Here is a 16,198-nt window from a genome sequence, read left to right as displayed (position 1 = left end):
TCACCCAGGTTGGTGCTACACCTCAGAGGTAGATGAAGTAGGTCTTGCCTTATATGTAAAGTGCTTTGGGATCCTTTGTGATAAAAAAGCTGTATATAAAATGCAAAAAATAATTATTATGATTGTTATTATATTTATTATGAAATTAGCTATGCATTCAAGGTCAAGCACTCATGGAATCTGATATTTTAGAGTTCATTTAAAATAATTTTTATGGAAAGTGAAATTTTTATATTACATAAAATTAATAAGAAATAGAGATAGTTCATGCACTCCCCTAACTTGTTTTTGCGTTGCTTATACCTTCAATAAAACTTCGAAGTGCTCAATTATTTAACTTGTCTTTAGAAGAGAAGGGAGCAAGGGACTCCTATCCTATCGTCTCAGTAGGAGATACATCATTTCAGGAGATACTGCTTTAATAAAAACAACAACAAACTGGCTTAATGGACTTGAACTGCTTTGGTGTTGCTTTCAAAAGCAGGACAAAGAAAGGGAGATACACTCTTCAGGCCATGTTTGTTTTTATCTTGCTTTCCATTAGGAGTCAGACGTTTTCCTCATTCCTCACACGGGACGCTTGACCGTTCAGTGTCTCCAAAGCAAACTGCACTCATGTCTGTGGACATATTGAATTTTGCATGGATAAAGTCTTCAAATGCAGTCTTTTCTGTTCCATTAAAGATATTTTAATTTAGGCATTATGGTGGGCATTTTGCATTTCTCCACACTGAAGGAAAGGAATGTATGTGCAACGATGCTGATTTGATAGACCTTACCAATTCAAAACGCAAAATGGTTTCAAACAAATCAAAGCCATCCCTTGCAAACACAGTAAGATATACACTGATAAGAAAGAAAGGTGTAAAAAACATGAGCTTGTTGTACTTTCTGTTCACAGACATATAAACCTCACTTGCAAAAAGGACCAAGTTTTTCTTTGCTACTGTTAGACTGAAACAAAGACAAACCTCTACAATTTACATCAAAATAGATACGTTTCCCTCCCTGAAGATATGGTTTTCCTAGATAGCTGCTTTGCATATAAGAACTGTTCAGGCGTCTTTGATAACCAACCGCTGCTACAAGCTGTGCCATGGAAAACTGATTGAGAGTCTTAATTTGCAGGAAATCATTGCAAGAGTTTGCAAGTGTTTGATATGAATAATTATTATTCATATCAAAGAAAATAAATACCCTGTAATTTTAGGAGTGGAAATATTAAACTGTAAATTAAAATCTGACAAAGTGATCCTTTGCATTTAGCTTCCTGTAAACTGTTGTCATGGGTATGCACTGTTCCTTTTGAGATGCAGGGACTGTCCCCTCTGCTAACGATGCTGGCTTGGCTTGGTCTGCTCCTATTGTTGTTTGAATGAGCCTGGCTTTCCCATTTCCAAACCCTGGTCCCAAAGAAGGCACTAATGCAAATGGAATTAATTGAAGGCGGCGTGACCAATCCCTATGTGTTTCAGCTGGTGGAATCCCAGATGAACTCAGGGGTCAAGCCCAGTGCATCTGGCCCTGGTTGTTCAGGCAGATACTCAAGCTGCTTTGCTTTGTCCGTGTGTGTGACCGAGCAGAGGTCGTCTCGCTGGGTCTCACAGTCTCCCACAGCGTGCGAGAGTATGAGTGTGCAAGAGGCTCACAAACACTCGGAGAGGAATTGTTTCAGGGAATAGGGGAGGTCACGGTGTAGTGGTTGTGTAACGATGGTGTTTTCCTATATTCTGCCTCTTTCGAAACTGTGGGGTTAGTAATGGTAAAAAATGTTGTGTTTGTTTGAAAATCAACTACTCGTCTAGAGGCAGTCTGGCTTTGTAGACGGCTTGTCCTCACAACCTGAAGCTAATGATTACAGATAAGTAGGTATTTGTTTTAATGTCAGTCCTGATTCACAAAATTGTGTGTTTCTTGTTTAAAGCAGTCTTGAGTCAAACCCTCAAGTCTCTCTAGTCCACTGGATCCAAATGTCAGCTGGATTTCAAACTCTGCTTCAGTTACGGTTAAAGTTATACGTCATCACGAAAAACCTTGGCTTCTCAAGATTCTTTGGAAAACCTGAACGTTAAATACAGGCCATGTCTGTTTGCCAGTTATGGTGAATGTCTGGTATGGTCTGAAAATGAAGCCAATTTGTAAATTCAAAAGCTTTCTTGACCAGTCTGGGGTTTGGAAGTTCGGGGACGTGGCTGCACTGCACTGCATAATTCCAGGCTTTTGTCCCAAAAGGACAACTAAGAGGCTTTGTCCACTCTGTGTACATATCGTTTGTTTGAGGAGATTTCCAGGGTTTCTGGTGTTACTGAGTGATGAAGAAGTTACACCTGTGACCGTTCTGTAGCTCCCTGTTTGCCAGTGTGGTTTTTATGCATACTGAGATGGTGACTCTCTTCTTATACTGTCAGTTTAAGAGATGTCAATAATAAACTTTCTCTGTCCATCTCCAAATGAAATCATCCTTCTGTTCTGGCTCTGGCCCCCATGCATGCGTCTGTGTGCTCCTTGGAGTCTATAATGAGATGTTACACATTTCCATTAAAATAAAAGCGTCTGAAAAGATATTTCATTGTGATGTGATAGGCTGTGTGTTTTTCATAAAGACTTCAAGACTGCACAGATATCTCAGACAGCTGCTGGCTCACTCTAAACACTGTGACAGTGATGCCTGCTACTTGACACACAGATCTCAAAGTATTATTATTAGTATTAGTATTATTTTAAAGCAGCTTCAAGCACCTGTTTCATTTATTTACACCAGAAAAAGAGGAAAATGAATTCCTGAATCTAAAATTCTGAGATATCCCAGAGAAGAGAACAAATGTTTAAAGTCAAGTGTTCTGTACAGTACACTGCAAACACGTTTTCAATGCAATAATATATTTTTTCCTTTATGAAACTTATCCTACTCATCCTCAGTAGCTGGTTTTATAGTCTATGCTACAGGAATTAACATTCAGAATGCATCTGTTTTCCTTACACATTAATACCTGTAACACAATCCCGGTGCTGTCATTTTAATTTCTTTAAAAAATAAAACACATGGGAACTTTTGTAGCTAAGTAAATTTAAGTACAGCCATTGAGGATTGTTAATTGTGCAAAGGGTATCAGCACCATTCACCATTCTCTTTTATCACCTGGCAATGAGAAAAGACTGTCTGTAAAACAGAAAATGGCAATATTTTAAGAGCCCTTTTTTCTGTACAGTTCTCTCCAAAGAGATGGAGGGAGATTTGAAGATGTGGGATTTGGATGATGGTCGGGACTCTCATTTATAAGACACCTTTTCACTTTCCTGCTGCTAATTCACACAGAAGGGAAACCACTGTGGCGAGCAGCAGTGCTAGTCGCAGTCATTTTTTCACAAGATCAGCAGCCCTGTAATCTGTCAATGTGGATAAAATTGGCCGTGGTTTGTTTTGCCTGCGTAGAAGATGGATTTTGGGGTGTGTTTGGGGAATTGCAGTCCACATCTCAGGTGGTTTTAAATAGATGCTTTGGGATTTGAAATAAAGGAGCGAAAGTTTTCCTCTTGACATCCAAATTAAGGAGAATCCTTTGAGATTTACCTCGGGAAAATTACTTGATTTGGGTCTGTGGATCTAAGAAGAAACAACTAGCCAAGTCTCAGGTCTTTTTGACTTTTGTAGGTGGGATATGTATTTACATACATTTTTTTCATTAAAACTTTTTGGAGAACAAAGATATAAATTATCATCTTATTTTGTAATGTTTTTGTGACTATCACTGTTTTGAGTGAAGTAGTATTATTAAATCCTCTTGCTAAATAGTAATAAATTTGCGCATGTGTGTAGACACACACCCAGAGGCTATTTAAACATGAAATAAATACTTAAGTTCAGACATTTTGCACTGAAATAAATCTCATTTTGTAAATCTTTGCACATCCTGTTGAAATGAAGAGGAATGCCTCTCTGTCAATCAACACATGACTTATTAATGTGGCTGCTATTAATGTATGCATAATTCATCAATTTTTTACTGGAGGCAGGCAGATGGGACCAGTAAGGTTCATAAATAGTTTCATCCTGGAAATGGGAATTCTTACAAGACAGGCACGAATGATCTATATATAATTCAGATTTAAACAAACCAGAGTCCACCAGGGTTAGAGGCACCGCTATAAAAACACAATTTTCTCTTTCGGCTGGGTCAGACTTTTAAATCTGCTCAGGATTCAGCAGCAGACCTCACAAGCCATTTATGCCTTTGCTTTCTGATATAATTCATTGTCATTATAAGATTGATTCACAATCGTGCAAATTGAGTTTGGAGTGAATTGACAGGTGATATAGTATTAGGATACAGCGGATATGACAGGTTATTTGTCGTTTAGGCCTGCGATGATTGATTACTTGTAATTTGTGTTTGTTAGGAACCAGTTTATATAAAATGTTAACAAGTTCTCTTATTCATCATGTTTTACCTAAGAGGCAGAAATAGAAAATGTAATCTCATCTAGAGCGATGGGTGAGCCTTAGGCTCTTATACACCCTTTTTACTGTTGCAGTTCCCCTGGGAATTGGAGTATAGAAGGGAAAGCAAATCTATAACCTAGCAGACTGCAAGGAATCTATATAAAACTCTGTAATAATGGGGGACAAAACCAGACACTAATAGTAAAAGGCTAACGTGTTCTGGACTAGTAAAACGTTGACAGATTTTATCTTAAAGTGCACACATTTACCATGCCATTACTGCAAGAATTACATTTTAGCTAACAGATCTGGTACGTTTACTTTGTGCCTTGAAGTACAACTACAGCATTCAGTCTTTCCATTTTTTCAATGTGTATTACATTTGAGACTGTGGTACTGCCTGAATATGAAGTGTGCCAGCTCTGAGAATGCAGGCTTTCTAATTTTTTGTTGTTTTATTTTGTCAGAGAACTGTCACCAGCAGGTTGACTGCTAAGCTCACCGGGATCTCTTGTGTGTGTGAGAGAGAATAGGAGCAGGTCTGTCCAGGACTGACCTGCTGCAGCCAGGAGGGGGACAAACTTGAGGAGAGGATTAACGACGGGCAGGAGGCAGAGAGGCTGAATGAGAAATACAAGGATTTTCTCCAGTTCTTGCAGAGTGGGGCTCTCTAGCAGTAATTACCGTGCAAGACATGTAATAAACAAGTCGGCACAGGCCTTGCTCAACGCACATTAGCTGGTCACTGAGATCCGTGGTGTGAGCAGGCTCCAGCCCAACAAATTATTTGATTTGATTTTTGGTAAAAGGGCACTTTAGACTCACGATGTTCCAATTTATTATTGTTTTACTTTGCAAAGAAAAACCTTAGAGCTGTCACAGCCATTACTGATTTATTTATACCCTGGTCTTCCAACACCTCTCGTTTTTTTGCTGCTTTTAAACCCATTTTGCAGGCAGCCAGTGTGAACAGTGTTTTTTTTATAAAACAGAAATCGACGCTTTGCCTTTGCAGATACGGGTGCCATGATATATTTTTCTTAATCTTTTTTTTTTCTCACAGAGAACTACTGATTCTCCTCTTTCCAGGGGGAAAGACTATACACAACGCAGCTCATTAATAATGCCTTAGATTTTCTATGCAGACTCAAGGGACACCATGAGTGGGCTTTTACACGAAAAATATGAAGGAAACACTAAAAACAACATTTCTACACTACATTTTTTTGGCTTCTGCACACAGCAGTTTGAAAACGAAACAAATCTACAATAATGTTTACATTTATGCAACACATTGGTAGTTCACCTTCATGTGATTCCAGTTTAATGTAATTTGTATACTGTAACAGTTAAAGTAACTGAACTGTCTAAATAGACCTTTATGACGTTTTACTGCGTTAGTGATGCCTGAATGTACATATTCATGATATTGCTATATTCTCAATTCCACAGGATACTTAAAAGAAAAAAAAACATGTGTCAGTGTTGATTTTACAGTACACTGTACAGCTTGCCTTGCAACCTTGATTATGCACAGGTCTCTTAAGGCGATCCAATCCAATAAGCTCCCTTGCTCTCTGGAAGTATTAGCTCCCCTGAGCATCGGTCACTTTTCCAGTGAGCACTAGGTGACACAGATATAAAATAGGCCTGACTGCAGAAATTTAAATTTGAAGCCAATATATCTGCTGCTCAAGAAAAACAAGCTAACTACTGTGTGACAGTTATGTGTCATGTTGCATTGCGGCACTTTGGTTAGTCTCTTATATTATGAATACGTCTATGAGGTTAATTGGCTTCGTGGATTTACTGGGATCTGTAGAGTTAAAAGAAATGCTCATTAAATGCTTCTGTTTGAAACAGCAGCTATAGTAAGAGCTCACCTCGCTTGTTCTACCTGCACAATGAATAAACTACAGAACAGATCGTCTTGCAGTTGGAAAGCAAATCAAATGACACGGTGGCTAACCAACGCAATTGCCTTTTCCCAAATCTGTGCCGGTTTGAGAGTGTACCAGGGTTCCTCTCAGAGAATGTGCAGAATTGGAAAGATGTCCAATCCTCTCAGATTTCATTTCCTCTCCCTACTGACTCTGTCATTCAGTCTGGGGCTCCTAGAGCCTGCTGATTGTCATCATGTCTACTCAAGTTGTTCCCCCCATTTTAGATTAAAGGGTGCAATTATCTGTCAGATTCAAAGCCACCAGCTACCCAGCAGTGGAGGTTTTTGGCTTTTGAAGGCACATGTTTAACATGATAAAACAACTTATTTTTGCAGTTTTCTTATTGTGGTGAAGCTGTTTAAACTTCAGGACCAGAAACTCCACAGTAAAGCAATAGATAATGAGATGCACTCTGATTTAATTTACACTTGGTGAGCAGAAATAAACTGTGCTACATTCTTTCCAGACAGTTCCCATTAATAGATTCTGTTTTCTGATATCTACTGACAGCTTTGACGGCTTTTAAATAAATGAACGCAAAATAATTTGATTGTATCTATTCATTGATTTATCATTTAATCTATTTTAACCAACTGCTTAGTCCAGTCTCGGGTGTCAGTGAACCACAGCCTTACCCAGCAGAGACTGGACACAGCCTGAATGGGCCACCAGCCCACTGCAGAGAACAGACAGGAGGGACAATTTATTGACACCAATTAATGCAGTGCATCTTCGGACCGTGGGAGAAAACTGGAGTGCCTTATGAAAACCCCTGTAGCCCTAAAAATCTGTGAAGCCAGTTGGAGAGCATATAAACTGCACTGATGCAGTTTATGTCTCCCGGTCAGAACTGAACCCAGAATTCAAGGGGTATGAGGCAGAAGTGCAAACTGCCATGCCACTTGTTTACTGATACAAAGACAGAATACATTCATGAAAAAAGGGCTTTATCGGCACAACATGATTTACAAGTCCTTAAAAAAGTCCAGGAGGAACATTTTAGAAAACGCATGTCTTTAACCAGAATCACAACACAGAGTCTGAATGAACCTTGCCTCTCCTGAGGCTCTATTAATGATCTGTTTTCCACGTAAACTAATTATGGACTACGAAAGGAATTTCAGATCGAGATTCATTGTAAATTTGTATACTGTCTCTTTTCAAGTTTCCCCTTGCTGCTATGTTCTGTGCCCGTCCATTACACTCACGCTAGGTGCCAGTGTCAAAGGGGAGACACTATAATGAGTCCTCACAGGGACTGAACTGGAGTACAGGTGGTACATTAAAAAAATATACATCCCATAAGAGTGGGAATAATTGGCAATACCAATTACCTTGATATTAATGGTGTCAAGCTGGAAACGAACAAAGCAGTGAGTCACTGCCACAGCAGCAATGCTGAGAATAAACAACTATGCTCCAAATTAAGTGGCGCTAATAAAATGTTAATTAAAATGCTTTTACAAATTATCTCACTGATAACAATGAGTTAAGGTTTAATTAGCAGAGAACAAAACCTGGCGTTAACCTTCAGTGCATCCAGATCACATCGTCCCCACGAAATCTCAATCACCGCCCCTGATGCGGCTTCAGAAGTAATTAAAAGATTATCTTGCCTTTAGATATGATTAAAAACTGCGTAGGTGAGGTAATAAATAATGAGCTTGCTTTTTACCAACTCTATTCTTTTAGTACAACTGCTGAACAGAACAATTCTTAAAATATCGATTTTCACTGGTGTTTGTGCAATTCAAGAACAGAGTCTCTCCAGTATTTCAGCAACATGCTGAAGATTAGGGATTCCAGATTTGTGAAAAAAATATTGTGTATTGTATTTGACCTGTCCACCAACTTGTTTATTATTGTAGAGTTTGCCTTTCTGAGGTGCCTAAACGTAGCGAAAATATCAATAGTCCCAGGAGTACAACAAAGACTGCAATTCCTCACAAAAGTATGTATCTTCAGAAACTGAGAGATGGGCCAATGACAAAGACATAGAGTACCAGAAAAAAATAAACTCCTATTTTTGCCTTTCACATTTAATGCAAGAGAAGTAAAAGCGAATTGATCTCCAAATTTAATCTAATTGTTAAAAACCCTGTTTTATAAATAATATAAAAACATGAGTTATCTATGTGGAAGTACATTGAAATCAAAAACAGGAAACATGTTTTGACACAAAGGTTAGCGGGAATGTGGAACAAGCTGCACAGCTTAGGGTGTTGAAGCCAATACCCTGGCTTCTTTCAGGAAAAGTCTGGATGAGATTCTTAGATCAATTAACTATTAATTACCCAACAGGCTAGCAGGGCGAATAGCTTTCTCTCATTTGTAACTGTTCTTATTTTATATTCTGAACTGGACGTAAAGTCTGTGTTTCCAAAATAGTGAGATATAAAAGAGTTATTCAGATATTGTATTCCTTAAACCATTTAGCCCTATTTGCCAAACCTAGCATGGGACCGGATCAAGAGTTGATGTGTTTCACATTCCTTAAATTCTCCATGTGCAGGTATTGCGTTGGATGTTCTGATTTTCTAAAGGAGGGAGGGGTGGAATATGATTCTGAATTTCCAGTTTGACTTAGTCTTGCAAGATTGCCAAGTTGTTACATTAAAAACTTCGCTACGGTAGCAGAAAAACATGGATCAGGAGTTACTCAGAGCACAAGGAACATTAAGGCTGTAAAAATTAAACTGAGGCCCCAAGTGCTTTCAAATCAGGCTTTTTAACAGGTTTCGGCACAGCAGGATTGCGTGCCTTGGGGTTACAGTGGATTCGTTCACTAGTCAGTGTCTTCTCTCTGCTGCATGCATTAACCTTTCTCATTATTGCGGAGACATCTTTGGGATCCCAAGTTTCCTCACGAGTTGAGCTGGTGACACATTCTGTAATCTCCTCTGAGTCAGAGACAGGGAGGGTTTTAGTGAAGCTGAGCAAAGAAGCAGCTGTTTTTCTTGCATTCAACAAGGTAAACAGCTGCACCTGATCAGCACATCAAGAATGAGGACTGTATTTTTTGGAAAAAGATTGATGGCTTTGTGACAAAGAGTCCCTGCGACACCACTAGCTACCTGAGCACCTGCTGCACTGTTTTTGACATGACTTTACAATTTCTGTTTCCTGTCTTTGTCCTCGTTCTATTCTTTATCAATGTGAGAATAAAGCCAGCCTTAACATGAGACGCCTTGGACCGGTTATTTCATCTGGGTCAGGGATTCTCCATTGCTGAATTGCATGTGTGTTCTATGCTTTCAAGGTGTTAGACATCCCCCAGTGCAAGCCACTTTTCGTTTTTTCTTCTTTTAGCTACAGAATATTATTGGTTTAAAAATATGCTGGAAATTGTAAGAGAGCTGTTTTTTGTCCCAAATGAAATGCTGGCCTCCTTGGCCCCATTTAAAAAAATCCAGGCCTGACTGATGGTGGTTAATGCCGAAGTCGGAGAATGTTAATGTAGCGCTCACAGACTTCAGCGCTTACAGTACATTCTTCCTGCTTTGAAAGAGAATTTATTTTGCCTTTGAAAGCTGAGGCAGCTAACAGAAGCCTTTGTGTAAAATAACATTTCTATTGAAAGGCAATTAACATTATTTTGGTCGGTCCCAACATAATTAAGTATGTCTGTATTTCTTCTCTTTCAGACCGAGAATTATTCCATTGACTCCAGTTATGTAAACAGCAGAGCACACCTCATTAAAAGGTACGTCTGGATTAGAGAATTATGATGATTTCTTTTCACCCGTTTCTCTTTAATCTTCTCATTTCATTTTGTTGCAAGCAAGTAACAAATTTAAACGCAATACAAAACCAAAATCATTCAAAATAACAATAGTATTCGCAGAACAATGAGGAAACAGGATTGTCCCTGTTGGTAAACAAACATTAATTTATAGAATCAACTTGAGTAGACTCACCTTTCAGTCAGAGAGAAAGGGCCATTTGATAAAAAAATAGGAATATTGTACATACCCGTACAATAGAAATCCAAAAGATTCAGGAATTACATAATTAAAAATCAAATTCTGAAATCATTTTAAGGAAAATACTTTTTTTAAACAGCACTTTTATGCAGTATTTACTTTTTGGGAGTTATATTTAATTTCTCTTTACAAAAGCCCATGAAGATTTAATTACAAATGTTTTTTTTTCCAATCAGAACAGAAACTGTTACTCTTTTTATTTAAGTCTTGACATAAAACATTCTCATTAATGAAACAGGAAATAATGTTTCATTAAAAATATGGGATTTCTATTTGAAAGGGAATATGAGATACTTTGAGGGATGAGGCCCTAGTTTAAATAACAGAAATGCACTCTACCATTCTTTTCAAATCGAAGTCCTTACTTGGACCAGGTTGCCTTTATACTACTATCATTCACTAGAATTTGGGGGAAAAGTGAAAAGGGAGATTGTTTGTAGAGTCTTAATACTGCATTCCTAAGCTTCCACTGGGAGCTACAAGGCATAATGCAAGCCAACAATTATATCAAATTGTCCATTGCTCAGGGGCTGCAGAGAGGGTCCTACATAACAATTGTGCATTGTGTTTCACCTTTTGGAACAGAATATTCTTGCTTTTAGCTGCGAGTGTGTGTCTTGAGTTTTAAACCCATTACCGCAATTTCTTTCTCAAAAAGATGCCTTGTATTTATGTAAACAAAGAGCATTTAAGTGCAGTCTCTGCAGTTCACTACAAAGAAATCCCCTCAGGACGCCTTGCCTGTACTTTGGGACAGGTGCAATTACAATGATAACATCAGAGAGCCAGCATCACCACTGCTGCAGTCTGAGCAAATTGCCTGCTGAATTAAGCAGGAGAGAAAATCTGCTTAAATCAGTGTGATCCTCATTTGGCTTGTATGGGAGCATGATTTATATGTATAGATAATTTTGTTTTGTTTTCTGTAAGGCATACAGCTCTAATGGTTATCAAGGAGAGGTATAAATGCTCAAGAAACCCAGTACAGTAAACGATCACACCTAGCTGTTCCTAATAAATGATCTCACCTTTTGCCTCCAAGTTACCGCTAAAGGAAAAACAAAATGTTTCTCATGAGGTTTCTACTGTTTTTAAAGACTTTTGTAGATTTTGTGTTTGAAGTAATGAAAGGTGATTTTCCTAGACAGCAGCTGCATTTATCCACACCCTAGTGTACCAGCCCCCAGCCTAAGTAGGTAAACAGTGTCCAAAATTAGGTCCGGCATAGAGCAACTCCCTAAATGTCTCGGACATAAAAAAAATGCACCACTTCATCTTACATGAAATCATACTACTATGACACAGTTCTTCCAAATGATAAGGAAAATGCTTTCGCACTATTAAAAGTTTTATTACAAGAGGAGATGGTGCACAAGCTTGCGCTCCAGAGTTATTCTGTTGCTCATTGACCCCCACAGGAGAAGCTTTCTCTTCCAAAGGGTTGACTCCACAAGCTTCTCTCCATTCAGGTTAACAGATGACTGTTAGTCCATACTGGGTCTGGGCTGAACTAAAATAGTTCTTCAGCTCCAGCTGTCCGGTTTATCTGATCCACCTGCAGTCTCCAGTTCCTAAGCAGCAGACATGTTCCTGAGACAGGGAGGAGAAGAGAAAGAGTGACAGAAGGAAGGAGTCTTTATCTGATCAGACTTGAAGTGACCGAAAAAATCAGCATTTTTTTTATCTTGGGCATTGCAGCACATCAACATTCAAGGACTTGGAAGGGAACAGTCTCAAGGACAGCGGCCACGAGGAGAGTGACCAGACAGACAGTGAGCACGACGTGCAGAGAGGCCTCTATTCCGACACAGCGGTGAACGATGTGCTCAATATGAGTGTCCCATCCAGTGGCTCTCAGCTCCCCGACCAAGGTAAGATGACCTTTCTGGTAAGATGACTGGCACAGTTTGGGAGTACGACAGTCGGCCATTTATATGCTTGACCTCCAAGACTAGTTTCTTCCAGAGAGAATTGTCTGAGACCTCAGAACTGTTTCCACTTCTGTTGTTTTCAAGAACAGAGTTATTTAATGTAGGAGTCATTTTAGGAAGGCATTTATTTTATTTGGAAGAATTTATCTGGTCAGAACATGAGAAGACACAACACAGGCTAACAGTCATTTTCATATCGCTCATACCCACTTTCCTACAAGTTCGATAAAGTTATGTCCTTATATAGATTTCTTGTTGTTGGATCTGCCAAAGCCAGGTCTACATGAATGACAGCAATTAGTCTGATGAAGGTGGAAGGTGGAAATCTGCATTTTGTATTCCCTCTCATGCATTATTCATCAGAATCATTTAGCAGGGAATTAATGTTGACGTTTTTTTTTCATTTTAAAAGACATCAGATCTGTTGGCATGAGCCTGTTAGGGGGTCATGTTAGTACTCACTGCTGCCAATCACCATAATAGTGTCCTGGAGCAATAATGAATTTAGTCATGCAGTTCTGCAGGATAGAAGCAAAAACGAGTTGGAAAAAGAGATACTACAGGAGACTGGCTCTTTCAGGCCTGAAGGAGGAAGAAACCCTCTGCTTAGGCAGTGATTTAGGCTTGGCAAGGTAAAGTAATGGGATAAGAAAACAGTGGGATACAAAACCAAGCCACCGTTTTAGTAATAATTCCACTAAGCAAAAAAGCAGCTATGGTATCACCTCCACTCCCCAGTTCTTCACACAGCAGGGCTTCTGCCACAGCAATTAAAAAAAGGGCGGTTGGATTTTCAGTGTGTCATTTTTAATCCTCCTCATTTTTTCATGAAAGAAAGTTAAATTAAGTAAATGAATACACAAGGGGTGAAGGGACCACACATCAGTTTTTTTGAGGCTCCACATAGCCCAGAAATAATTTATTAGATTGATTTATCGGGCTTTTAAACAGCATATGACGAAGAGAGGGAAATTGGCTGAAGAACCAATTAGGAACTTATTAACACCCTGGCATGAAGGACCTGGGGCACTTACTGCCTGCTAAATTGCTATTCCTTTATTTTCAGAGGCAAGGATCACCTGTGTGTTTTTAAAAAGGCTTGTACCTGAATAAAGACATTAGTGTAATGATTATTCTCTACTCAGCCGTTACTGTTTGGGCTAAATCTACAAATTGAGTTGTGCATGTGCTTATGTGACTGTGAAGGAGAGTATTTATTGTGTTCAAAAGCTACAAGGAAATAAAAAGGGACGTGATTGCTTTCACAAACTTCGTTGAAAATCCGTATGTGCCAAGTTACAGGCTGTGCCGCAGCAAGTGCTGTTAATAATTATGAAATCAATTCACGGAAGGCACTTACACATGCAAGTGTAATGACATTGTAAATGCAACTGTCATTACATTCATAGCGGAATGGTCCAATTATAAAGTGAAGTGAATTGCTGGCTTGCTAGACTGGACTGACAGTGCTCACTACAGTGTCCTCCTCACTACGGAGGCCGTGCTGACCTTTTGAAGCAATGTTTTGAAAGGAATCTTCTTGTATTCCTCTGAACCGTTCCCTTCCTGCCTCATGAAAACCGCCCAATAAAACACTTGATTTTGAATTGTGCACAGTTGTGAAGTGTGCGCCGTTTAGAAGAAGAAAAAAAAATTAAAAGCATACAAAAAAGCAAATCTTTGTTAATTAGCATTAAGTCAATGGACATCCATCATTTGCGGTGCCCGTTTCTGTAAAGTAAATCGAAAATGACAAAACACAGCCGTTCCAGATGCCTAATGGGAATTCTTCAGAGCTGGAGTTCGTCTCTATGGGGACTGAAACAGATTTGAAACAGTGCAATTGCCAAAGGAAAAAAAAGAACCTCTTATTACAAAGGCTCCCTTTTAGTTGTTTTACTTAATAATCATGGAAGCAAACAAACACAAATAGGTGGAAGAGGTTTTCTCCTCCACTGCCTTTTACTCCAGGCCCCTTTATAGGGTTCGTGTTTACTGTTCTCGCAGTGCTGTGCTGGCTGGGCGATGCTGACTCGAGAGACAGAGCCATTTTCTTTTAGAAGAATTCAAAGGAACGATCAGATCCCACGAAACTGCTGTTTTAGTAGGACTCATTTTTTTGTATTGGCTTATTTACATGGGATTCTATCCTGTGGGGTTTGTGCTTAGTAAGGAAACACAGCACAGTGTCTCTTTCAGCTTTAACTGCTCGACAGATGTTAATCCCAGACTTGGTTAGAAAGTTCAGGTGCTGTGGCTCAAGGCAACATTTGAGAATATGTGACCTTTTGACCCGGAGGTGAGTGTGAGACTGTAAGCACACACACTGGAGCCTTGGTTTCTACAGGCATATTTTCATCCCTCCTAGCCTTCTAGTGACCCATGAGTGATTTGCTTTAGCGTTCCAACACCTTGTAATTGTGCCAGAATGGACAGCAGAATGCCTCGAGGGCAAGGATGGGTTTTGGTCTCATTTCTTGAGGAGACTCTGATCTCATGAACTCTGTGTTTTGAGTTCATTAAGTGGCTCATCCCTCCAGGCAATGTCTTTTTATCAATTCTGCTGCCAGCGATGCAAACAGAAGCCTCACAGAGTCCCATTAGATATAAACAGCAGTTCTTAAAATGAAAAAAAAGTAGTTATTGAGCATACTGTGCATCGACCCCACAATATGAACATAGGTCTCTGAAGACAGTACCAGATCCACATCCTTGACATAAATATAAAGAGATAATAAATTGATCATGATGGAATGGCAATGCATTATTTTGATGTGCTGTTTAAATCATTCCAGAGCCGAATGTAGATTAAAATGATTCTTAAAAAAGTCACAATGCATCAGTGTGATTCAGACTGATAGTTCCTGATTGCCAGAAAGCTCATGAGAAAAACAAGTAATATGAGATCAGCCCTAATAAAGATCTCATCACTTTGGTCCAATTAAGTGATTTACAGCTATTAATATTTCATTTATGTTTGCCAATGACTGTTAGAAGGTGATATCCATTAAACTTAAACATGCCAGCATGCATACTGTACATGCATACTAAACAGACCCTAAACAGTCTCGTTTTTATTGTGTGAATGAACTAAGTCATATCTGAGTTCTGCGTGTAATATTGACAGATTTTAATATGATACAGACGACTAGAGAATTAATTAAAGCACATGATATTGTAGCATGTAAGTACAATATTGCACTGTTCCATCCCTGTTGTGCATTTAGGCAAGAGCTGCTCTGCTCTGCGCAGCCATGCTTTTGCTGGATTGAAATAGTTCAGTATGGGTGCTGTCTAAATGTGCTAGTGACTGGAGCATGGTTTGCTGCTATTATGTAGGTTTGCATTGAGATCTCTTAGCTGATGCACATCTGTGAGCACAAAGGAGTCTCTGAGCAGACCGCTGTGAGTCTGTGAGCCCCACATGATTACACACAGCGTGTGTCCTGAGTGCACTGACATACAAGTGCACTAAAGTCCTGTGCTTTTGAAGTGTTGGGTTTTTTGACAGGCGCCCCTCTCTGGGTGGGGAACATTGAAGGAGCCAGATGTGAGAAGAATCGCTGCAGACACTGTTATGTCAGTACAGCATCCTCTGTCACAGAACTTTCCCTCTTTTGCACTTACGTGCAGGAACCCAAGAGACCCTCAGGAGCTCAATTAGCACCAGCTGGGGTTGGCGCTTCTCGTTTGTAATTCATCGCTTCATTTTATTCTCACCCCGTGAGCTTTTTAATCATCATCCTTCCCCTTCCTAGACTCCTTCTGCTCCCGATGGGTGTGTTTTTTAAGAGAAGGCAATGGACCAGCAGGCTGGTGTTTCTTGACTGCCCCGAGCTTGAATATTGCGGCCCATTACTGCTAAAATCACCAGGGCTCTAACTGCTGTTAATTGATTCT

At 39.4% G+C, this 16,198-nt stretch overlaps 1 protein-coding gene across 4 annotated transcripts in view; it reads left to right on the top strand.

Moving 5' to 3' along the window:
* Nucleotides 1–16,198, top strand: part of pcdh19 (protocadherin 19) — a 59,481-nt gene that overhangs the window by 23,136 nt on the left and 20,147 nt on the right. For all 4 annotated transcript variants that reach the window (XM_088925232.1, XM_088925233.1, XM_088925234.1 and 1 more), the window contains exons 3-4: nucleotides 10,029–10,087; nucleotides 12,066–12,238. In XM_088925232.1, the coding sequence (XP_088781358.1) occupies nucleotides 10,029–10,087; nucleotides 12,066–12,238 (232 nt within the window). The remainder of the gene's footprint in view (nucleotides 1–10,028; nucleotides 10,088–12,065; nucleotides 12,239–16,198) is intronic.

The sequence above is a fragment of the Atractosteus spatula genome, chromosome 9, assembly GCF_055471065.1.
Source record: "Atractosteus spatula isolate fAtrSpa1 chromosome 9, fAtrSpa1.hap1, whole genome shotgun sequence".
Taxonomy (NCBI): Eukaryota; Metazoa; Chordata; class Actinopteri; order Semionotiformes; family Lepisosteidae; genus Atractosteus; species Atractosteus spatula.
The sequence above is the reverse complement of the archived record's forward strand: the minus strand, read 5'-3'. Positions and strand labels throughout refer to the sequence as shown.